Source organism: Bufo gargarizans, chromosome 1 (genome assembly GCF_014858855.1).
Source record: "Bufo gargarizans isolate SCDJY-AF-19 chromosome 1, ASM1485885v1, whole genome shotgun sequence".
Taxonomy (NCBI): Eukaryota; Metazoa; Chordata; class Amphibia; order Anura; family Bufonidae; genus Bufo; species Bufo gargarizans.
Window position 1 is genome coordinate 714,027,893 of NC_058080.1, and position 26,819 is coordinate 714,054,711.

At 43.4% G+C, this 26,819-nt stretch overlaps 1 protein-coding gene across 2 annotated transcripts in view; it reads right to left on the minus strand.

Moving 5' to 3' along the window:
• Nucleotides 1-26,819, minus strand: part of LOXHD1 (lipoxygenase homology PLAT domains 1) — a 209,777-nt gene that overhangs the window by 109,729 nt on the left and 73,229 nt on the right. For both annotated transcript variants that reach the window (XM_044292627.1, XM_044292628.1), the window contains exon 8: nucleotides 3,036-3,150. In XM_044292627.1, the coding sequence (XP_044148562.1) occupies nucleotides 3,036-3,150 (115 nt within the window). The remainder of the gene's footprint in view (nucleotides 1-3,035; nucleotides 3,151-26,819) is intronic.

Here is a 26,819-nt window from a genome sequence, read left to right on the forward strand (position 1 = left end):
CTGTATAATGTCCTTGATAGCCCTCCTCAGTTATATTACCCCTGTATAGTGTACCCTGATACCCCTTAGTTATATTACCCCCTGTATAATTTACCCTGATACCCCTCAGTTATATTACCCCTGTATAAAGTCCCCTGATAGCCCTCCTCAGTCATATGTCATCCACAGATCCCCCATAACAGTGTGTCATCCACAGGTCCCCCATAACAGTGTGCCATCCACAGGTCCCCCATAACAGTGTGTCATCCACAGGTCCCCCATAACAGTGTGTCATTCACAGATCCCCCATAAAAATGTGTCATCCACAGATCGCCCAAAACAATGTGTCATCCACAGATCCCCCATAACACTGTGTCATCCACAGATCCCCCATAACAGGGCACCTGCGCACTATGGAGAGACTGAAAGGAGGGGAAGATCCGCGGAAGCAAGCAGAGGACGGCACAGCAGACGACTGAACAGCTTCTTTTGTAAGTAAATTATTTTATTATAGTGCTGAAACTGCTTTAAACTCTAATGAAAAGTTTTGGAGAGTGTTTCTCTCTTTCTCAGGTCTGAAGCAAAACCGAGGAAGAAAGGAAAACTCTTGAAAGCTTGTCTTTTAAGTATTAGGATAGTACAATAAAAAGGTATCCCTGCATACCGCAATACTCTCCTATTTTGTAATCTTATTTATATATACTTATTTAGTTTTTTTCAGTAGTATGATTATATGGTGGAAATTATTAGTGCCCCCCGCCCCCATTTTTGACTGTGGTATATTATGTGCCCCCCCCCCTATATATTGTTCCTAGGCGCAGAGGCGGAGTCACGACAATGCTAGGGTGAGGCCCAGCCTGTGTGTATATGTGTGTGTGTATATAATTATATATATACAGTGTGTGTATATATATATATATATATATATATATATATATATATACACACACACATATATATACATACATACATACATAAATACACAAATACACAAATACACACGTGCGCGGGGCGTGTGTTTTTGTGCTTTAGGGTGCACACCCTAATGCAATAGGCTGCGCACGCCTATGACCCATCTTCAATGCTCTGACTGAGGGAAGGAGGTTGTTGCTCAAAATCGCACAATAAAAGGCTCCAATCATCCTCTCCTTAATACAGTGCAGTCGTCCTGTCCCCTTCACAGAAAAGCACCCCCAAAGCATGATGTTACCACCCCCATGCTTCACAGTAGGGATGGTGTTCTTGGGATGCAACTCATCCTTCTTTTTCCTCCAAACACGACGAGTGAAGTTAAGACCATAAAGTTCTACTTTGGTCTTATCTGACCACATGACTTTCTCCCATGCCTCCTCTGGATCATCCAGATGGTCATTGGCAAACTTCAGACGGGCCTGGACATGTGATAACTTGAGCAGGAGAACCTTCTGTGCAATGCATGATTTGAAACCATGACAGCGTAGTGTTCTACCGACAGTGACCTTTGAAACTGTGGTCCCAGCTCTCTTCATGTCATTGACCAGCTCCTCCCTTGTAGTTCCGGGCTGATTCCTCACCTTTCTTATCATCAGTGATACCCTACGAGGTGGGATCCTGCATGAAGCCCCAGTCCGAGGGAGACTGACAGTCGTCTTTAGCCTCTTCCATTTTCTAACAATTGCTCCAACAGTTGATCAATTTTCACCAAGCTGCTTGGCAATTGCCCCGTAGACCTTTCCAGCCTTGTGGAAGTCCACAATTTTGTCTCTGGTGTCTTTTGACAGCTCTTTGGTCTTGCCCATGGTAATAGTTGGGGTCTGACTGACTGTGGGGTGGACAGGTGTCTTTAAAGAGCTCAGACAGGTGCTACTAAGTTAGATTAATGAGTGGAGTAGAGGTGGACTTTTTAAAAGGCACAGGTCTTTAAGAGCCAGAATTCTTGCTGTTTCTCAGGTGTTCGAATACTTATGTTCAGCAGTGCAAGACAAATAAATTCTTTAAAAATCATACAATGTGATTTCCTGAATAAAAAAATAATAATTCTGTGTCTCAAAGTGGGAATGCACCTACAGTGTGAACTTCAGACCCCTCCATGATTTCTAAGTGGGAGAACTTGCAAAATCGCAGGGTGTTCAAATACTTCTGTTCCTCACTGCATCTTCTCATGTGGCAGAGGTACCAAGGGCCACCTCAGGAACCACATCCTGTGTGTGACTGCTACCTCTACTCCCCTATAGCTCCGCCCCTGCTTAGATCATTGTATAGACAGAGGGAAATATTTTATTTAATTTTTGTGGAGATATATTGATTTGCAAAATAAAAATCTCTTAGTTTAAAGAAGATCCAACTTTTAATGGCATTTAAAAAAATATATATTTTACGTTCTGGATGCAGGTCTTAAAGACAACGCCCCTCCCCCCACTGAACCCCTTCACAGCAAAAGAGTGGTGCTATGGCGTCAAGTTAACAGAAACTAACACATGATTTGGACAGTGACATCACCAGCCCTCCTCAGAAAACCCTCCCACTAAACTTCCTCTTTTCCATCTTATCTCAGGCAGTACCAAAGATTTCTGAATCCGCCATGAATCCTGTGCCAACTAACGTTAAGGAAAAGTGATAAAATATGTTTTTTTGGCCACTAGATGTCAGCACATTTTACATTTTATTTATTTTAAATGGAGTCTACCACCAGGAACTTTTCTAACAAATCCAGTGTCTTGTAGGGCTGGCGCTGCTGAATGTAATGAAACCTTTCACTTAGCCATCTGTAGCTTCATTCTAGTAGAAAAAGTACTTTTAATCCGTATGCAAATGATTAGGTAAGTGCACAGAGGGCGGGCCCAAACCACTCTGTGCATTCTTGCTCCTCCTGCTACCTCTGCCAGCCCCTCCCTCTCCAGAGGGAGGGACTGTCAAAGGAAGTAGGAGGAGCAAGTACATTTTCTAGCGACTCCCTTTAAATGACATGACAAAATAAACACCGACCAAAATTCTAAACATATGTATATGAAAAACATGTCCCTTTCTGCTGCCTACAGAGGCCTGACACCTTCCTCTTCCTTCTTACTAATACATACTTGCTGGTGAGATGAATCTTTGGAGTAATCCCGAACTCTCCAAACAGGGTAACAAAGACATTAGCGTCGGTTCCCGCTCCTCGCACATCTCCGGTTATAGTGACCACTTCATAGACTACAAAGAAGACAAAATATGAACCATCAATAGAATTAGGCTGTGTTCACACTGAGACGTGGCCATGGTTTTTACAGGATCCGTGACCTATATACAATTGAGAACGTTGGAGATGTATCAGTATTGTTGTAAAATCAATACTTTTTGGGGGCATGATAAACTTGGTACAGCTTTATGGTTTATGTACACCAAATTTTTGCACCAAATAGCATAACACATTTTACTCTTTTTTACTCTTTTCGGCCATTCCCTCTTTTCTTCTAAAACTTCTAAAACACGTACATTTAGAGCAATGCATGTACTCAACTTACTTTGGGGCATTTTCCAAGAACATACTAGTGCATTTTTCCTGGTAATTTAGCAAATATCTCGCTGTGTGGATTGATGGTCCTTTAGGTTCCCACTTTTTTTCCAGATAGGACGCTACATAATTCTAGCTGTCACTAATGTACGCAGGAAGAAACCATTTATCCTCCCTTTCAAAACATATGCCACCCAGGTATTCCTCTGACCACTGGGACACATCTATCTATCTATCATCTATATTTATCTATCTATCTATCTATCTAATCATGCTGTATATACACATAGGGGGTTATTTATCAAACTGGTGTAAAGTAGAAACCAATCAGATCCCTTCTTTCATTTGCCGAGCTGTCCAAAATGAAAGGTGGAATCTGATTGGTTGCTATCAGCAACTAAGCCACTTCTACTTTACACCAGTTTGATAAATGACCAATAGAGCACTAAATGTTAAAAAAAACACTAAGTTTATTAAAAAAAACACACCAAGAAGGCCAACCCAAGCCACACTCATAGCCTGACACAATCACCCAAAATCGGAAAAAGGAATCCATTCTTTTTACTTATTTTTTTAATCTTGCAATATTAAAATTAAAAAACATACCCAGTGCCAGACTAGTAAATAATGATTTAAAACTGCAACTTTACTAGAAGGACATTTTCATTAAAAAGGGCTATTTTTAAACTCAATAAATATATTTTTTAGAGTTTTTGGTTGTTTTTGTTTCAATTTGGCAGTACTGTACCACTAAAAATAAAACACAAAACATTGCCCTTCTGAAGGAGTCAGCATAAATAGTAAGACCTTCTAAATAGACCGGTAAGCCATTGTTAGTATACTGCTGCTGTGAGGGGAAGATGTTATCTGAAGGGTAATCTTTGTAATAATAGTAGGTGTAGAATTGGGATAACAGTATGACAGCTCTATTGTTCTCTTGATAGGCCTAGATAAAGAAGCCTGCAGAGGAGCACTGAATTGATTAGTGTTATGTGTGATGCTGTAAATTATAACATAACAAATTTATACAGCAATATAGAAAGAACTTTTAATAAAATTACCTAAAACAAAACCCTCTAATACCCAGTTCAAATTATCTTTTAACCCTTGGAAGTTTATTTTTAGGGAATTATATTTATTCTGATGTATATTGTGGATAGAGTGAAAAAAGGTTAAAACAATTGGTTTTATCGTCAAAAAGACATAAAGGTTAGACCCTCACCTATATGAGTCTTTTGTAGTATGCTCTAAAGCAGTGTTTCCCAACCAGTGTGCCTCCAGCTGTTGCAAAACTACAACTCCCAGCATGCCTGGACAGCCTTTGGCTGTGCGGGCATGCTGGGAGTTGTAGTTTTGCAACAGCTGGAGGCACACTGGTTGGGAAACACTGCTCTAAAGGAGGCCCCCTCTGGTCACAATGATGGTCTGATAGAGAGTTTAAGGAGACTGTCATTCAAAAAACATCTACCTGTTTTTTGTAAATATTCACATGTAGGTTGCAAAGATGTGATGAAAATTGTTTTGATGGTAGTGTCCCTTTTAGTCATTTCATATTAGCTGCTTTAGGACCAAGACAGTTTTGGCCTTCAAGACCACACAAACTTTTTGGATTTTTGACCTAGTCATTGTGGAACTATTAACTTTTTAATTCAGTTGCAGGACAAATTTTTTAATTTTTTTTGCAGAAATTATGATTTTTACTTTTTTTGGTGTTCATTTTTATTTATGTGATCTTAGGGGAACTGCTTCCATAGAGGCAAGGGGGGCAATCCTTAGGGCCCCCCCCCCCCCCGCACCGGCCCGCAACTAACTATAGGCAGGACAGTCACACAGGGAGATGAGAGCTTCCATTGTGGAAGCGCTCATCTCCAGTCATCTGTATCGTCATCCTCAGGACAGCGATACAGATGGCTGTGCGGCAGGGGTGGGAGAGGTGTGTCCTTTCCCCTTCCTCTGATAGGCTGCAGGCACTAGGCCGGCAACCCATCAGAGGCCGGCGCAGGCGGCGCGATGATGTCATCGCGCCGCCTGAGCCCTGAGCCGTACAGCGCTGGAGACAGGCCGGAAGAGGCCTGCATCACATCGCTGCCAAGGATGGGGGGGCTCAGGCTACCGGCACATGATAGGGGGGGCCTATAGCTACTGGCACATGTTGATGGGGGGCTCAGGCTACTGGCACATGATAGGGGGGGCTCAGGCTACTGGAACATGATAGGGGGGGCTCTGACTACTGGCACATGATAGGGGTGGCCTATGGCTACTGGCACATGATAGGGGGGCCTATGGCTACTGGTACATGATATAGGGGGGGCTCTGGCTATTGGCACATGATATAGGGGGCTCTGGCTACTGGCACATGATATAGGGGGGCTCTGGCTACTGGCACATGATATAGGGGGGCCTATGGCTACTGGCACATGTTGGGGGGCCTATGGCTACCGGCTCATGTTGGGGGTCCTATGGCCACTGGCACATGATAGGGGGGGCCTATGGCCACTGGCACATGATAGGGGGGCCTATGGCTACTGGCACATGTTGATGGGGGGTTCAGGCTACTGGCACATGACAGGGGGGGCTCAGGCTACTGGCACATGATAGCGGGGGCTCAGGCTATTTGCACATTATTGGGGGCATCTATGGGGCACTTATTACTGGCACATTGGGGGCACTTCTTACTGGCACATTATTGGTGGGCACTATAGGGGCATCTACTGAGGCCACAAAGATCTGTTATTTTATATGGGGGCTCTGTATAGGGGCATTTTATACTGGGACACATTATTTGCACTGTCACATTATAAGGAGAAATATGGTGGGCTTTATTACTCCCCCATGGTATGACCCCCTAGTAGCAGCACCAGCCTCTCCCTGCTCTGCTATCCCTCTGCCCCTTCTCCAAATCCTTATTATGAAATTTTTCTCATTAGGATAAAACACATCAGCTCCGCCGAGCCCCGGACAAAGTGTGGAAGTGTCCGAGATCCCCAAGGGTCAAGCCAAGTAATTGTAAGTTTTCATATGAAATATGTTTATACTATACACATATAGCATACACTGTGCCCCACAATATACAGTTTCTTCTGTAAAAGTTATCAAGTATCATGGGGGGGGGGGGCCCTTATTGTTTTTCGCCCCAGGGCCCGATTTTACCTAGAACCGGCCCTGGGGGAACTAGTAACAATTCACAATTTTTTTGTACACTGTTCATTGCTGACCTCCCATAGGCAACAAGGAGATCCTACCATGTTGTACAGTGGTTAACTGCTGGGATCAGAGTTCACACAATCATAATATTAGGTCAAGAAGCCTCAACATACTGTTACATCAAAGTGAAGCAATGGCTTTAAAACGTAACTTGTTTAACCCCCCCCCAACACAACCATTTTCCTTTTTTTTTTATCTTTTACACTCTGCCTTCTATAACTTTTTTTACTTTTCCATTCACATAACTATATAAAGACTTGTTTTTTTGTGGGACAAGTTATGCTTATTATATATTTAATATTTCATATGATGTAATGAGAAGATGGAAAATTTTATTAATGGGTTATAGTGTTCACTGTGCAGTAAAAATTACACATTAGCTTTGTTCAATGGTCAATACAATTACAGCAATACCAAAGTTATAAAGTTTTTGTTAATGTTATAATACTTAAAAAAATTTATATATTTTTTTATTTGCATCTCATTATTCTGACACGTGTATTCTGTCTATGGAGCTATGTAAAGGCTCTATTTAGTGGGGAGAGATTTAGTTTTTATTGATAACATTTTGGGGCATGTATGACCTTTTGATCACCTTTTGTTAAAAAATTTTGGGAGGCAAATTGACCAAAAAATTCTGCCATTTAGATTTTTTTCCCCGTTCACTGTATGGGATAAATACTTTTATATTTTAATAATTTGGAGGTCTTTTTTGCACGCGGCGATACCAATGATGTTGGAGGTGATTTGAATTATTTTTTCATCTTTTCACTTTCTTTTTGGATCCTAGGGACTTGAGCATACAATCATTAGATCACTTATACCAGGGATACCCAACTTGCAGCCATCCAGCTGTTGTAAAACTCCCAACATAGCTGTAGGCTGTCCAGGCATGCTAGGAGTTGTTGTAGTTTTGCAACAGCTGGAGGGCCACAGGTTGGGAATTCCTGGCTTAAACTATAAACTGTAATGGTTCAGAATCACATTCTGTGGCTAACTCCGATGTTCCTATTAAGCCCTGCCTTTACTATGGTGGGCCTAGGAGCCTTCAGAAGGCTCCTGGCTGACATAGCAACCAAATGGCTCCCACAATCTTGTAGGGTCTTCAGTCACCAGAAGCAGCCCGCTAACAGTTAAAGATTACTCAGATGCCATGGTCGCAATTGACCTGAGGGGATAAATGTCTATGATCGGAGTTTTCTCCGATCATGGCACAGTCGGCAGATGTCTGAAGTGTGAAACAGCAGGTACACACCAGCTATGGCACCCTCTCAGCTCCTGAGCAAGCGCCTTCTCTAAAGACCTGACATCCACCGTACATGTACTGTGGATGTCAAGAAGGGTCTAAAAGTCATATCAGTACAACAAAAGGTGGAGAACCCAAACAAAACAGTCATGTGCACATCATTATAAAATTAGAAAGTAAGAAGAAGAAAAAACACACAATCAAAATCACTAAAAAGGTTAATACAAATGTCAAAGTAGAGTCAATACATCCGAGTTACTACATGGGGATCCCCATTTCAGAAGCATCTCTTATTAGCCAGAGCACCTACAGAGAGGATCTCTCACTCTGGAGGACCCAGAATGTATATTATGTACATGGACAGCCCACTGATTTCACAGCAAAATGTGTAATGCTTCATTTCCCCTGTGGTGGTGCTGCTGGAAAACTGAACACTGGCTTGAAGATTTCCACAAAGATTCCAGTCAATCAGTGGGGTTCCCTGCAGTACCCTATGATCAGCTTATTCTTAAGGGCACCCTTTTGACCAAAAGGGACTGTGAAAAGTGAACATCTTTAAATTAATATTTAAAAAAAGGAACCTGAGAGATAACCCGACACCCATTTCACTCATGTGAAAAAGTAATAAATGTAATTGCTGATGATCTGTAAGAGTCCCAAAATGCCAAAGCAAATCTGAATGACTGAGTAGAAACAAAATCATAGTTTTGTAGGTCCAGTTTCTGTATTCTTCAGCAATCGGGGAGTAGCCATCTCTAGCTACACACTTTCCCTACAGCGGCCACTGCAGGTGAAATGCAGTATTACATGTTGCTCATTCAATTAGATGGCTGACATGTAACGCATAGAGGAGATGGGTCTTACAAAGCAGGCGCTTGTCTTAGGGTAAGTCTCCCTTCTGGCTCATAGAGAGGGGGTTCTGAGCTACTTGGGAGGAGGGGGGGGTCCTGAGCTACTCTGAGAAGTTGCACAGGCACGTGAATGTCAGGGCTTGGTGAAATATCTCACCCTGTTAATCAACAGACAGGTGGACGCTTCTTCACCTGTGGGGACAGTCCTTCACAGGTAAAGAACTCTTGCTAATGAATCTATTTGTGTTCGTAGAACCAACTCGCTCACCCCTATGCCATTGTTTTCTATGGAATACTGTTCTCATCAGAGACACCACATCCATTGCACAAAGCAGCACATTCCTATGGGACAAGAGGCACAAACAGCCAGGTAGCTCTGGCTAACCCCCAGGCTAGAAAGGACATTGCGTGATGGCGCCTGGCATCGTATGTGTCACTTTCCTGGAAAATAAACTTTTTTATCTCTAGTGATTAATCTTGGTACAGCCTTGACACAAGAGATTAGGCTGTGCCAGGTCAGGTACTTGGCACTAACTATACACAGTGCAGGGCGCTGAGCCATCACACCAACACATGGTCTGAAAGAAGGGATCTGCACACATTCTGTACAGGGACGATTCCGTACGCACCTATTTTCTGTATAATATTAATTATGGTGGTATTCTTTGCATGTTGTAGAGCACTATTATTAGGATATGATATAATGCTATAATTTGGCACTGTATGGCACTATTGTACATGTTATGGTGGTATTATTTGAGTATCACAGAGCACCATTATTAGGATATGATATAACGCTATAATTTGGGCACTGTATGGCACTATTGTACATGTTATGGTGGTAATTTTTGAGTATCACAGAGCACCATTATTAGGATATGATATAACGCTATAATTTGGGCACTGTATGGCACTATTGTGCATGTTATGGTGGTATTATTTGAGTATCACAGAGCACCATTATTAGGATATGATATAACGCTATAATTTGGGCACTGTATGGCACTATTGTACATGTTATGGTGGTAATTTTTGAGTATCACAGAGCACCATTATTAGGATATGATATAACACTATAATTTGGGCACTGTATGGCACTATTGTACATGTTATGGTGGTATTATTTGAGTATCACAGAGCACCAATATTAGGATATGATATACCACTATTATTTGGGCACTGTGTGGCACTAGGAATTGCTCATTTTACGGTGAGATTCTTTGGATATATTATTAGGATATGACATAACACTATGATTTGGGCACTGTATGGCACTATTGTACATTTTATGATGGTATTATTTGAGCACATAGAGCACTGTGTTTAGGATATGATATAACTCTATTATTTGGGCGTCCTGACACTATTAATTTTACATTTTATGGTGACATTATTTGAGTATCACAGAACACTATTATTAGGGTATTGTATAACATGATTATTTGGGCACTGTGTGACACTATTCATTGCTCATTTTATGGTGGTATTCTTTGGATATTGCAGGGCACTCTTATTAGGATATGATATAAATTTGGGCATCATGCCACTATTAATTGTACATTTTAGGATGGTATAAGTTAAGTATCATAGGGCACTATTAGGATATGATATAACACTATTATTTGGACACTGTATGGCACTATTAATTGTACATTTTATGAAGGTATTATTTGAATATCACAGAGCACTATTGTATAGTACTATTAATTTTGCACTGTGTGGCACTATTAATTTCTCATTTTATGGTGGTATCCTTTGGATATTGCAGGGCACCATTATTGGAATATGATATAACACTATTATTTAGGCACTGCATGGTACTATGAATTGTATATTTTATGGTGGTATTATTTGAGTATCACATGGCACTTTTATTGGGATAGGATATAACACTATTATTGGCAAATCAATGCCAATATTTAAGCATTTTATGGAAATATAATTTGCACATTAGGATCAGTCATTGTTTTAGAACTATTATTGGAATACTGGGATCAGCAACCTGCAGCACTATAGCCGTTGCAAAACTACAACTCCAAGCAGGCAAACAGGTTAATAGAGCATGCTGGGAGTCATAGGTTCACAACAGTTGGAGTGCTGCTGCTTGCTGAACCTTGGAATATTAATAATTTGGATTGTATGACACTATGAATCTGAGCACTGCGTGGCACTACTACGTGGACACTGCCACTATTAGATGAATACTGGGTGACACTACAATTAGAGATTTGCCCTAAATTTCACAGCTGGCACAATTTGCATGCAGGAAAGTTGTTTTACAGAGATAGTAAAACCAATCCCATCTTAGAAGAGCATCCAAACAACAAATATTGCCTATCGTATACACATGTGAAGAGTCCAGATATGGCGATAACCACTGTAGATGGCGAAACAATGCCCAAAAGGAGTTGGTGAAATATGAATTTATATACAATACATGCATTAAGAACTGACGAGCTGTCCTCTATTATTAACTGCCTACAGTTGTAAAAAGGTTGACGTGGGCTTGATACTGTGTATTAGTGCAGGTAAAAACAATCAGCCTGGAGACCAGGATGTGAGTGAGATCCGCATTTAGCTAATATAAGTTACCTATACTGACACATTGCTACAAACTCACAGTTGTGAAAAGTATAATAAGACCTGCTGATTTCAGTCTCTCCTGGAAAACAAGAATATTTCCATTCACTGACAGCAAGCAGAGATTATGGACACATGCAGAAGAAGATGCTCCATCATGTCATCATTCTTCTATGAATGTCCCTTTACTGAGAAGTGTCCACCTAATAACACTGGGGTCAATGGCGGCAAACTTTCTAGTCATAGTGAAAATAATTGCTGATCGGGGTCAGACATATAGTGATAATTTCCACTGTCAAAATTGTCCATCTGTTAACATATATGTCCACATTAAGTCCATGCTCCATTTTTGGGAGGTAGTGAACAGGAAACTGCAATAACAATGAAGGGGAATGTCTTATTAAGGTCCTCTGACAACAAGTTTTCAAGTTGCCATTCCACAGGAGAAAGATGATGGTATGGACCTCATACAGCATGTCCTACTATAACATAGCACCCCTAAAACTCAATGGAGGTCAATTAATTCAAATGGAAACCCAGGATCCTCCACAGCCTCAGTCTCTGGCCATAGATTATAAAAGGCCATAATAATACAATTGAGTAATAGCAACTACTGGTGAAATTTAAGACTCATATTCTGCCTTTCTCTCCCAGTACAAATGTTTAAGGGGTTACCAACAAATGTGATTATAGCCATGTAACAGGTCACCAATAGTATTTGGGGGATGTATACAATAAGACGATTCAGCAATGAAATTGCTTCTGGTAAAGTGTTCACACCTATATCACTAACCTTTCTTCTTGTTGTAGTCATCCTCTTCTTCATTTGAAGATTCAGAGTGGTACTGAAGAAGTTCCTGTTCATACAACTCAAGGTAACTCAACTTTTTAGGTTTCTTCGACTTATCGCTCTTCTCTTTCTTCTTGTCCGATTCCTTGCCGGACTTCTTGGACTTTTTCTTCTTTGAGCTCCTGTCCTCTTCATCTTCATCTGAGATCTCTTCCTCGTCATCTTCCTTTTTCTTTTTCTTCTTCTTCTTCCCATCATCATTTTTTCCAGATTTCTTCTTCTTTTTCTTCTCTAAAACTTCCTCATCTTCTTCGTTGTCAAGTTCCTCTTCCTCTTCTTCCTCCTCATCTTTCTTTTTTTTACGCTTCTCTTTCATGTCATTATTATTTTTTTCCTTAATTGTTTTGAGGTCAGGTTCTATAAAGTCATCTTCATCTTCTAAAAGTTCTTCTTCATCTTCGTAAAGCGGGGCTTCTTTTTTGAACTTAGATAACTTTACATGGACTTTCCCCTCCTTTTTTGACTTGCGTAGTGGGCTTTTTACTGGTTCTGCTTTGTTATCCTGTTCTTCTTTATCTTCTTCTAAAAGTTCTTCTACCTCTTCATAATAGGGGGCTTCCTCTCTGTATTTCAATAACTTTGCTTGGAAATTTCCCTTCTTTGCTGACTTGCGTAGCGGAGATTTTACTGGTTTTGCTTTCTTATCTTCTTCTAAAAAATCTTCTTCCTCTTCAAGTTGCAGTTCTTCATCTCTGTGTTTTGATAACTTTACTTGCCCTTTTCTCTTCAAAGGTTCTCCTTTGTTATCCTCTTCTTCTTCTTCCAATAGATGCTCTCTTTTCGTTACTCCTTTTTTCTCCTTACTGTGACTAGCTGTGCGACTCGATGACTTTTTCTTCTTCTTGCTCTTCACATTAGCTGACCTCCTCTTGAAGTCCTCGTCCTCATCACCCTCTTGGATTTCATCTTGGCTCTGTGTTTTATTCTTTTTCGGGGCCATCACTTATTTATGGAAATGTACCCTTTTTTTTCAACCTTGACTATCACCCCTTTTGGCCGAATCGAGTAACGATATAGGCAGTGTAATGAAAACCAGCCAATCGAATCCAGGCCCCTTAATTAAAAAGACCTAAGAGGGGGCACATGGTTAAACTCTGATCTTGTCTCTACTTCTACCTGTCCCTGATACTGTGTCCTGCTGGGAGAAACCTCATGAAAAATTACTTACTGCTTCATATGTCATGTGACCAGCAGAGAAAGCAACATGAAAAAAGAGATCCTGTGGGCTAGCTTATCTTACTGCACTGAGTTTCCTCTTCATTATTCATAGTGTCAGGATCGCTTTACAGATAAGGGATGTCTCAGTTTTACCTCAACATTTTCAGGCCGTCCAGCTATCATTAAATGACTGACCGGGAGAAGAGTCCAAAAAACAAAAGCGAGAACGATAGAGGAGATCATAGACGATTCTAGGAAACCCCTCTGTAGACTATACTCTATACTAGGGCCATAGAAAACCAGACCCACAATTTTTTTTCATTGGCTCTACAGTTTTTATATATATGGTAGTCCACCTTCTCTCCTTCGCCTCATAAACTTGTGTAAGGTGACGATTTGGTGTAGTTGATGCCAAAATGCGACACTGTTCCTTATTATGTGATGCATTCATAGACTATCCAGACTATCCAGAGATCAAATTCCAAGGAACAATGGAGAAACTCAAAGCGTGAATACAGCATGGAGCAATAATTAAAACTTGCTGCTAACAAATGGCAAAGGAGGAGGGTTATTTAAGCAGAAGCGGGCCAAATGATTAAACAACATGAAAAAACTTTAAAGCTAAAGGGGTTGGCCACATTACAAAATTTTTCCAGCACCACAAGTGACTTACTCATCTAACAGTGTAATAGAATTTGCTCAAATGTCTTCATATCACAAGTTCCACACGCTTCTTCAGGAAGTCTATTCACTGACTAGATGGCATTATGTCCTTGATATGACCATTGATGTGACCAGACATGTCCACCAGGGTCCTCTGGCATGCGCCGGAAGCACCATAAAGTCATTTAAGAGGCTTCCTGAAGAAGGGAGTGGAACTTCCAATATAAAGACATCAGGGCAAATTCTGTTATAACGTTGTGGCGAACCCTTGAGGAAACGGGGTGGAGTATGGGAGTGGTAGTGGCTCTAACTATACAATCTGTCACAGTAGTTTTCCTCAGAAGGTTGCTCCCTAGGGGGACAAGTTTTCTTTTTCTTTCTTTGGGGCACTCCCTGTAGTTGGGGATCTTGTCTGATGGTGAGGTAGTGCAATGGCCAGCGTATGTTGTGGTAGGAGTCAGGAAACCAGGTGAAAGGTAGAAGAATCAACATCTTTTTTTACTTGAGTGCAAAGTATGAGTTGTAGTACATCCAACAATAATCCTTACACAGTGCAAATCCTTTTACGAGATGCGAGGCATGGAGGCTGGCAAAGTGACAAGTAATGGTATGCTGTCTTGCTAAAGTCTCCTTCTCTAGAATCTCTGGCTAGCAACTATAATCTGGCAATTGTGACTGTAGTGTCCACTGCGGGATATGGGTTTTAGAAGAGAAGGAGCACATAGACTTGATTCCTCTCTCCCCACTCACTAGACTACAACTCCCCCCTCCAGACAGGAAGCAGGACTAGCGCATTCCTGCCAAGGAAGGGGGTCGTTAACCCTGTCTCTGCCACCACATACCAAGCAATGCTGGTCAAACCCCAGACCAGACCACCCCCAGATCTGTCCAGACTAGGTGGATGATACTGTGAGGCCCATGGCTGAAAAACCATCTGATCTTGGGCTAAACACCCCTCAATCTATAGCCCTACAGAAGCTTCAAGGGCAGCTGTTGGAGACAAATCCATAGGAGCTGTAGAAGTCTGATTAGCCATACCCTGATCCTAGTCTGTAAGAGGACCGAGGGACAGATCAAGAGGGGTACAGGTGCTCAGACAAAAAGGTTTTGAGGGTCCCTTTCTTGGTATCCACTATGGACAAACCCAGGGGCATAGCTAAAAGCTCATGGGCCCTAGTGCAAGAGTTCAGCTTGGGTCCCCATTCCCTCAATGCTTGTTGGAAAGGGGCAGGGGAGCACGCTGCCTGAGGCAAACATTGAAAGGGCTCCCCCTCATGCCAAATTCTTGACCTAACCCCTTCCCTCCAGCCAGAGGTGTAAATTGACCAGCATGCACTTTCTATAATGCCAGTGTCTTACTGTATGTGGCACAAGGGTCTTTGGGCCCCTCAGGCTCCTGGGCCCGGAAGCGACTGCTACCTCTGCACCCCCTATAGCTACGCCCCTGGACAAACCGCAGTTGTTTGAAGAGTCCCTGAAAATAAACTGATCACAAAGTGTCTCCCTGCTGAGATACTCTGTGATCAGGTTTAATCTTTAGGAAACCCTGTCAGTAAGGCTACATGCACACGACTGTTCTGTTTTTTTGTGGTCCGCAAATTGCGTAACGGAATGGGTGGCCCATTGTAGAAATGCCTAACGTACAAGAATAGGACATTATATATATTTTTTGCGGGGCCACGGAACAGATCACACTTCGTGTGCTGTCCGCATCTTTTGCAGCCCCTTTGAAGTGAATGGGTCCCCACCCGAGCCGCAAAAACTGCAGCTCGGATGTGGACCAGAACTACGGTTGTGTGCATGAGGCCTAAAGGTCCAGCTTCCCTACAGCTCCACCACAGGTGAAATTAAGCTTTGCACAATGTCCATTAAGGCCTCATGCAAACAGTCGTGTCCATTTTGCACTCAGCAAACCGCGGATCTGCAAAATATGGATGAGTTCCGTGTGATGTCCGCATGTTTTTGCGGACCCATTGACTTCAATAGAAACATAGAAACATAGAAACATAGAATGTGTCGGCAGATAAGAACCATTTGGCCCATCTAGTCTGCCCAATATATCTGAATCCTATGAATAGCCCCGGCCCTATCTTATATGAAGGATGGCCTTATGCCTATCCCATGCATGCTTAAACTCCTTCACTGTATTTGCAGCTACCACTTCTGCAGGAAGGCTATTCCATGCATCCACTACCCTCTCAGTAAAGTAATACTTCCTTATATTACTTTTAAACCTTTGCCCCTCTAATTTAAAACTGTGTCCTCTTGTGGTAGTTTTTCTTCTTTTAAATATGCTCTCCTCCTTTACTGAGTTGATTCCCTTTATGTATTTAAAAGTTTCTATCATATCCCCTCGGTCTCTTCTTTCTTCCAAGCTATACATATTAAGGTCTTTTAACCTTTCCTGGTAAGTTTTATCCTGCAATCCATGGACCAGTTTAGTAGCTCTTCTCTGAACTCTCTCTAGAGTATCTATATCCTTCTGGAGATATGGCCTCCAGTACTGTGCACAATACTCCAAGTGAGGTCTCACCAGTGTTCTGTACAGCGGCATAAGCACTTCACTCTTTCTACTGCTTATACCTCTCCCTATACATCCAAGCATTCTGCTTGCATTTCGTGCTGCTTTATTACATTGTCTTCCCACCTTTAAGTCTTCTGAAATAATTACTCCTAAATCCCTTTCCTCAGATACTGAGGTCAGGACTGTGTCGAATATTCTATATTCTGCCCTTGGGTTTTTACGCCCCAGGTGCATTATCTTGCACTTATCCACATTAAATTTCAGTTGCCAGAGTTCTGACCATTCTTCTAGTTTTCCTAAATCCTTTTCCATTTGGCGTTTCCCTCCAGGAACATCAACCCTGTTACATATCTTTGTGTCATCAGCAAAAAGACAAACCTTACCATCGAGGCCTTTTGCAATATCACTTATGAAGATATTAAACAAAATTGGTCCCAGTACAGATCCCTGTGGAACCCCACTGGTAACATGACCTTGTTTTGAATGTTCTCCATTGACTACAACCCTCTGTTGCCTGTCACTCAGCCACTGCCTAATCCACTCAACAATATGGGAGTCCATGCTCAATGACTGCAGTTTATTGATAAGTCTTCTATGTGGGACAGTGTCAAAAGCCTTACTAAAATCTAGATATGCGATGTCTACTGCACCTCCACCGTCTATTATTTTAGTCACCCAGTCAAAAAAATCTATAAGATTTGTTTGACATGATCTCCCTGAAGTAAACCCATGCTGTTTTTCATCTTGCAATCCATGGGATTTTAGATGTTCCACAATCCTATCCTTTAATAGGGTTTCCATTAATTTGCCTACTATTGATGTCAGACTCACTGGTCTATAGTTGCTCGATTCCTCCCTACTACCTTTCTTGTGAATGGGCACGACATTTGCCAATTTCCAATCTTCCGGGACGACTCCTGTTACTAATGATTGGTTAAATAAATCTGTTAACGGTTTTGCCAGCTCACCACTAAGCTCTTTTAATAATTTTGGGTGTATCTCATCAGGCCCCTGTGATTTATTTGTCTTCACTTTAGACAGCAAACTTAGAACATCTTCCTCTGTAAAGACACATGCATCAAACGATTTATTAGTCATCCTTTCTAGTGGAGGTCCTTCTCCTTCTTTTTCTTTTGTAAAAACTGAACAGAAGTATTCATTAAGGCAGTCGGCTAGCCCTTTATTCTCTTCTACATACCTTCCGTCCTTTGTTTTTAATTTAGTTATTCCTTGTTTTAATTTCCTTTTTTCATTTATATATCTGAAGAATGTCTTATCCCCTTTTTTCATAGACTGAGCTAGTTTTTCTTCTGCCTGCGCTTTAGAAGTTCTTATAACTTGCTTGGCCTCTTTCTGCCTAATCTTGTAGATTTCCTTATCTTCATTGCTCTGGGTTTTTTTATAATTACAAAATGCTAGCTTTTTATTTTTAATGATTTGGGCCACTTCTGCTGAGTACCACAGTGGTCTCTTCCTTTTTTTGCTTTTACTGACAAGTCTAATTGAATTTTCTGTTGCCTTCAATAATGCACCTTTTAAGTAGTCCCATTTCTCCTGGACTCCATGTAATCCGTTCCAGTCTGATAAGGACTCATTTATGACTAATTTCATTTTTGAAAAGTCTGTTTTTCTAAAATCTAAAACTTTTGTTTTTGTGTGTGGTGGGACTCCTTCACAGTTCTTATATTAAACCACACTGACTGGTGATCACTAGATCCCAAGGTCTCGCCCACAATGACATCACATACCGAATCCCCATTTGTGAATATCAAATCCAAAATGGCCTCCCTCCGGGTTGGCTCCTCAACCATTTGTTGTAGGGATAACCCCAGTAGGGAATTTAGAATATCTGCACTCCTGGTAGAACTTGCTATTTTGGTTTTCCAGTCTATATCCGGAAGATTGAAATCTCCCACAATGAGATAGGTCCTTGGTCTGCATTTTACAGAGTTCGCAGCACGGACGTATAGTCGCTCTGTGTGCTTTCTGCATCCATATGTCCGTTCTGCAGAAAGACAGAAGATATCCTATACTTGGCCGCAAAATGCGGACCACGGACCCTTTGAAGTCAAAGGGTCCACCAAAGATGTGCATGCAACACGGTCGGTATCTATATTTTTCAGATCTGCAATTTAAGGGACTACAAAATACATACGGTCGTGTGCACAGGGCCTACAATTAATAGGTTGTCTTGGTAACGCAGGACAGGACAGGTCCTCCAGAGCTCTCCACCATGGCCAAGAGATGAGGACTCATTTAAATAGGGTTCCAAGCCCATTAAGGTGAATGGAACTGATTTTCATTCGTGAAATTTTCTGCCACAAAATCTGCCGTTTGTGAATGCGCCCTAAGAAAAGTATCACCAGATCCCTTTGATGTCGATCGGACCCCATTTCATTTCAAACCCATATGATGCCCCTTCCCTGACATAATGAGGCAGCACCCTGCATTTACCATCACGTGGAATATACAGGATTGCCTGCACCACGATATACAGTATAGCCAGACATCATCATGAAGAAAAGTCGCCCTGTAAATCAAATCGTCCTCCCAACCTGATGCCACGGGGTGAATGCCGACATGAAAGGGAAGGGACCCCACCTGTATAACTGTCACCTGAAATACCAGGGGAGGCCCACTGAGCGCTCGCTCTCAGGATCGCCCTTTTACAGGCAGATGGCTGAAAACAATAGAAGGTATTGGTGCATAGAGGAAAACTGGGAAAACGACCAAGATACTGGCTGGAAACCTTAGTTAAAGTTGTCAAGTGTATTTATAGGAGCTTATTATGTCCTTATTGCTGATAACAGGTGCGGGGTGAGCACTGAGCAAGATTCTGCCAAGATTGAGAGAGAAGTCACCCGATGAAGAAAAAGAGACTCATTTTAGGAATAAATGGGGGCGATTAGGAGCATATTTACCAATCCTGTGTAAGTGCAAAGGGCACCTATCAAACCAGGCATGCTACCTGGGGGGGTTGATCCTGCTGATTAAAATGATACCTGTCTTGTGAAAATCGGTTGTGACGTTTTGGAGAAAGAAGACTTTTATTATTTCTGCAAATGAAGGCTTCAGCGCACCGGGGGGGCGTGGCCAGCACTGGGCTGCACCGAGGGACTAGGCCCCTCCCCTCAATGCACTGAAGCTCTCATGTGCAGAAAGATCTAAAGTTTTTTTTTAATGATTTTCACAAGACAGGGATCATTTTAATCAGCAGGATCAACCCTGCCAGGTAAGTGTGCTTAGTTTAATAAGGATGATTCTGCCGACAGGTGCCCTTTAAGACTAGGTAGTCTAATAAAAATTCACCAGATTTAGCATAGCGGCTGATGCTGGATGATAAATTAGGCGTGCACCACTAGAGTTGTGCACCTGAATTTTGGCGCATCTAAATAAACACCCCTCCCTCCATGACTAAGCCACACCCCTTTTATCACTAGCCCACACCCTTTCCCCTCCCCTTGTCGGCCAAGGAAAAAGAAAAAAAAAGGGTCTGCAACACTTAATAAATGAGAATAACATGTTGTAACACAAAATATAATTTTGTAAAATTCTAACAATTTGCAACTTTTGGGGTTTATTTGCATTAACCTTTTTTATACCACTCACTCCAGTTTTAAAAAGTGGGTGTGAAAGGGGCGTGGTTAACGATGCTAATTAGTTCACTCATAACCACAGCCACTGGAAAGAAGATTACTTTCACTACAATTGACATCATGTACCTTTCAAACAGTCGGAGAATAAAAATGTTTGTAGGAGTGTACCACCAACAAATGTCATTTTAATATTTAATTCAGCATGAAAACAAGTTACTTTTTGTTATCTATATTCTATTACAAGAAGGCTCCAGTTGGGAAATATTCTCTTTACTTCATTATAATGGCGCCCCCTGGTGTTAACTCTGTATAGTAATATGTATGTCCTCCTGTTGAGGTGATCTTATCAGCTCAATTCCATGCTCGAACTGCCACTGGTCATATCTACTGCTAGATCCTGTGACAGTTACAGGGAGAGAGCTGTTGCAGAAAAGACACGCCCACTAAGCTGTGATAGGGAGAGAGCTGTTGCAGAAAAGACACGCCCACTAAACTGTGATAGGGAGAGAGCTGTTGCAGAAAAGACACGCCCACTATGCTGTGATAGGGAGAGAGCTGTTGCAGAAAAGACACGCCCACTAAGCTGTGATAGGGAGAGAGCTGCTGCAGAAATGTCACATCCACTGATCTGCAATAAGGAGAGAGCTGCAGCAGAAGGGACGTGCCCCCTGAGATGTTATAACGAGATAGTTGCAGCAGAAAGGACCCACCCCCTGAGCTATGATATGGAGTGAGCTGCGGCAGAAAGGAGCCATCCCCTGAGCTGTGATATGGAAAAAGAACTGCAGCAGAATGGACACGCCCTTGAGCTGTAATAGGGAGAGAGCGCCAGCAGTAAAGACACGCCCCCTGAGCTGCCAGCTTGAAATAAATCTATGGAAGCAATTGGAGCAGTGAATGTGGAGATCTCTGGGTCCATGTGAGGTACAGGGCTGGTTCTTTGTTAGAAAAAGATTGTCATGTCCTATGTGATGTCTGATGTTCATTTTTTATATCAAATGTGTAATAATCCCTTTAAAAATGCACCAAATTTATTAAACATTGTGCCAAATTTGATAAATTTGGTACAAATTACATCAACACAGACTCCTGAAAAACAGACTTTATAAATTCCCCTGATTATAAAATGCTCCTTTTGGTTTTTGGGGTGAATTGGGGTATCACTTGTCTGCTTGTTTATGTCTCCAAACTTGCTGCAGAGGAATAATCCAGACATATGTAACACCCCAGAGTGGTATTACAACTCTTGCACCCTGCTACTATCTTTATTAGATTAACCTCATGTAATCTTATGCATTTATTTCCAGGTCCTCCACGCTGTGCATTCCTAATAATGTTGTTATGTAACTGTTCATTTAATATGCCTGGTTTACCAGCAGGTGGAAGCAAACACGGCAGAGCTATACTTAGATAGAATGGAACTCTCCATTCTATTCTAAACCCCCCTCTGTAGAGGAGTGGGTTAACCCTACTTCCTGCAGGAAGGGTGGGGACCAGTTCCAGTTTAGGTCTCTCCTAGATAGGGGAAGGGTGTGCAGGGGCACGTCTCTGCTGGACATGCCCAAGCCAGCCAGAGCACCCTAAGCTCTGCTGGCCATGGAGGCCAAAGCTTAAAGCCTCAGGAGCCAGGAAGAAAGTTCCCTGGCATAACCTAGAGTCAGACTACAGAGAAGAAGTGCAGCATACAGAAGAAGCTGAGTTATACAGCCTGCCTGTCAGTACAGCAGTGTCAGAGAGAAAGATATAGCAGAGTTGAGTTTGCCTGCCAGTTTAATGCTAAAGCCTGCTGGAACCAAGACAAAGCCTGAGACAGTTTGGAGAAACATTTATTCAAGTAAAGCTGCCATTGAACTTCATCTCAACATCTGGACTCAAGTTATTTCTTCAAATCCCTCAATTATTTCCCCTATTTATTGCTTTGGAACCAAAGCTTGGGGTCCAGCCGTATCCAGGTAGGAGCACCGTGACACACATAAAGAGACAATTAGGCCACACTAAACCACCTTCATTCCTATACCTGGGACGTGCAACATAGAGGGCCCTGGGGTGCGGCTGCTCGTTGCACATACAGCTACCATTCCACCGACGACATGGTCCAGAGATCCTGTACCGTCAGCAAAACTAGTGCCAGAGAAATCCCTGCTAATCCAGCATAGGACCGTTATAATTGCATGCAGATTAGCAGGGATTTCTCTGACAGTCTGGCACTAGTTTTGCTGACGGTACAGTATGTACTTTCCAGCACTGTGCTAGTATTCTGCTACCTGTCGGATAAGTAAATGTCCCTTAAAAACCTATATTTGGCACAACAAAGGTATAGTCAACATATACATGGTAGCACAGGCCCATTAACGTGAAAGGTCATGTCTTAGGGCTCATGAACACCATGGTAGTGTTTTTAAGACTCACTTCATCCATTTGATGGCGCCGCGGTGAACATTCGCTACTCACTGGATGCAGAGGACAGGACCTGCGCTCCAGCCCGATGACGTTTTGCAGCATTAACTGGAAGCACCAGGACCTGCGAAACGTCATCACGATGGAGCACAGGTCCTGTCCTGCGTATCCAGTGAGCAGCGAGTTTTCACCGTGGGGAAGGGGGCATTAATAATACTGTGTCCTCTATTGGGGCTATTATTAATACTGGGGCCACTAATGGAGGAAAAATAATACTAGGGGGCACTAATGGGGGCATTAATTTTACTGGGGGCCATTAATGGGGCCTTATTAATACTGAGGGACACTAATGGGGGCCTTATTAATACTAAGGGCCACTAATGGGGCCTTATTAATACTGGGGGCCACTAATGGGGCCTTATTAATACTGGGGGTCACTAATGGGGTTATTATTAATACTGGGGGCCACTAATGGGGGCCTTATTAATACTGGGGGCCACTGATGGGGCCTTATTTATACTGGGGGTCACTAATGGGGCTATTATTAATACTGGGGGCCACTAATGGGGATCTTATTAATAATGGGGGCCTATAATTGGGCCTTATTAATACTGGGGGCCTTATTAATACCAGGGGGCCACTACTGGGGCATTATTATTACTAGGGGCCACTAATTGGACATTTTTAATACTAGGGGGCACCAACGGGGCATTCATTTTACTGGGGCCTGTGTTAATCCACGCCCCCCAGCTTAAAGGAGTTGTCTCATTACAGACAATGGAGGCATATCGCTAGGATATGCCCCCATTGTCTTATAGGTGCGGGTCCCACCGCTGGGACCTGCAACTATATAGAGAACGGAGCCAAGAAAGTGAAGGAGGGCGCACCGCGCTTTCGCAGCCGACCTCCATTCATTTTGTATGGGGCCGGCGAAAATAGCCGAGCGCTGGCTTGGTTATTTCCGTGGAGCCCAAAGAAGTGAATGGGAGCAGTGGCCGGTCATGTGCCGTGCACTCCTATTCACTTCTATAGGGAGGCGGCTTGGTGGTGGTCGGAACTGAGTCCTCCAGCCAACACCTTGCGGGGCCACATTCCCGATATAGGTGCGGGTCCCATCGGTGGGACCGGCACCTATAAGACAATGGGGGCATAGCCTAGCGATATGCCCCCATTGTCTATGATGAGACAACCCCTTTAACCTTACTCCTATCAAAGGGGTTGGCAAATGTGACACAGTTCTGGTGACTTAATTGTGAGCCAACATCACGTGTTGTTCTGCGGACGTGACCCGCCTGCGTGTTGATACGTGTGCCCCACGCAGCTCAGGCGGACTATAATACCCTCGCAGAGCGCGCTCAACCCTCAGGACGCCTGCTCCAGTTACGTGATTGAAAGCTGTAATTCCACGTCTCTTTCCAGGGCTGCACTCTCATTTTCTGCTGCCTTTCCAATAAGTAAATGCCCCCCCAAAGACCCGCCGTTATTACTGCGCGTGCAGTCTCCAGAATGATAGATGTTATTAAATTGAGCCGGCTTCTAATTATCCAAATGCACTGATAGGAGATATCAGCCTTTACTGAGAAAATATTGGGTGTTTAGCCCTTGTGTGAACCTGCGGAAAGAATGGATTAAGTTCCAAGGATGTCATCTAATCTGTGAGCCCAATAACACTTCCTAAAATAAAGCAGTGTTATAGCACCTTCATTGCATTGCTGGTGGTGGTGCTGCGAGGCCCTCTGGTGGCCGATGTGCATATTACAATATATAGACTGCAAGTCGTAGGTCAACATGGAAACCACTCTGCTATGGGGCACTGCGGCTGGCATTTATTTTTTTTGCAACACGGTACACTGTGTGTTGCACTAATAACATTTAGCGATAGAGCCCTAATTAGGGCCAGGTTGCCACGGTAACCCTATAAGAATCATCCTCAGTGTCTTCATAGTCTTAAAGTTGTCAGCTACAGTTCCCCCATAAGTGTAAGTCTTTGTACTCCTCCCTCTGTGCCAGCCAATAAATGACAACCACAGTACCACTGGTTTTCTGACTGGGTACGCTGTGGCTGTCACCATGAAATGGCACTGTCTCTGTCAAGTTTATGGAGGCACACTGCTGTAGTTTTTATAGAGCATGGTGTCTGTCAAAGTTATGGGGAAACTCTGGCTGTAGTTTTTATAGGTCAATGTGGCTGTTGTAGTTATGGAGGGACTCTGGCTTTAGTTTGTATAGGTCAGTGCTTCTCAAATAGTTGGGCGAGCCCCCCAGGGGGGGTGCCAGGCTCCGTAAAGGGGGGCTCGTTCAGGGCCGGCCTTTGGGGTGTGCGGCAGTGTAATATGCGGCAGGGAGATGAGCGCTTCCATTGTGGAAGCGCTCATCTCCCTTCCTCTGATCAGAGGCCGGCGCAGTACGGAGCGGGGGCCGGGGGAGGGACTGGGAGGAGGAGCTGGGGCCGGCAATAGCGGTGGGGCGGTGCGGTCACTGTACTTTAGCCCCGCCCCACCGCTCCCTCCAGTATACTAGTAATAGTACCGGGTATATCCGAATTTCTTCTGTATAATGCCGGCAGGCTGGCCGGGCGGCCCGCACGTCCCTCAGTGATGTCACGTGCCTGCGCCGCCTGCTTTATGAATGAAGCAGGCGGCGCAGACAAGTGACGTCACTGAGGGACGCGCCGGCCGCCCGGCCTGCCTGCCGGCATTATACAGAAGAAATTCGGATATACGGTACTATTAGGAGTGAGGGGGGCATGTTTAATAACTTTAAACGGCGGCGGCGGGCACACGGAATCTGTGGATGGCACAGTTAAGGGGTGGGGGTCTGTGGATGGCACTGTTATGGGCTGGGGGGGCACTGTGGATGGCACTGTTATGGGGTGGGGGGTCTGTGGATGGCACATATATAACAGTGCTAGCCACAGATCCCCCTGTAACAGTGCCAGCCACAGATCCCACCATAAGTGTCCGTCATCCACAGATCCCCCCATAAGTGTCCGTCATCCACAGATCCCCCCATAAGTGTCCGTCATCCACAGATCCCCCCATAAGTGTCCGTCATCCACAGATCCCCCCATAACAGTGTCCGTCATCTACAGATCCTCCCATAAGTGTCCGTCATCCACAGATCCCCCCATAAGTGTCCATCATCCACAGATCCCCCCATAAGTGTCCGTCATCCACAGATCCCCCCATAAGTGTCCGTCATCCACAGATCCCCCATAAGTGTCCGTCATCCACAGATCCCCCCATAAGTGTCCGTCATCCACAGATCCCCCCCATAACAGTGTCCGTCATCCACAGATCCCCCCATAACAGTGTCTGTCATCCACAGATCCCCCCCATAACATTACTGGCAAAGGGGGGGGCTGTTATTACTGGCACAGAGGGGCTTTTATTACTGGGGGCTGTACTTATAACAATTTTATAGACAAATGATACTATTTACAGTCGCGCGGGGGGCGCGAAATGTTTTCTTCTTCCTAGGGGGGGCGCGAAATGTTTTCTTCTTCCTAGGGGGGGCGCATGACAGAAAATAATTGAGAAGCACTGCTATAGGTCAATGTGGCTGTTATAGTTATGGGGGGACTCTGGATGTAGTTTTTATAGGTCACTCTGGCTGTTATAGTTATGGGGGAACCCTGACTGTAGTTGTTATAAAGCATTGTGGCTGTCAAAGTTATGGAGACACTCTGGCTTCAGTTCTTATAGGTCATCATGGCTGTCAAAGTAATGTGGGAACTCTGGCTGAAGTTATTATAGGGCATTATGGCTGTCAAAGTTATGGGGGCTCTTCGGCTGCAGGTGTTATAAGGCATGGTGGTTGCGAGAGTAATGGGAGCACTCTGGATGTAACTGTTATAGGACATAGTGGCTGTCACAATTTTAGTACTCGATAAATGTCAAAGTTATGGGACCGCTGAGGCTGATTATATTGTGGGAGCTCTGGGACCTTCACCGTTATGGGGACACTGGGGCTGGACCACAAAACTACCATTAGGTGCCACCATTTATAACAACATCACATCATGTGAAACATTTCATTAAGGCCTCATGCACATGGCCGTTGTTTTGTTGGCTTGGATGCGGACCTATTCACTTCAATGGGGCCGCAAAAGATGCGGACAGCACTCCGTGTGCTGTCCGCATCTGTTGCTCCGTTCCGTGGCCCCGCAAAAAAAAAAAAATATATATATATAACCTGTCGTATTCTTGTCTGCGCTTTGCGGACAAGAATAGGCAGTTATATTAAAGGCTGTCCGTGCCGTTCCGCAAATTGCGGAACGCACACGGACGCCATCCGTGT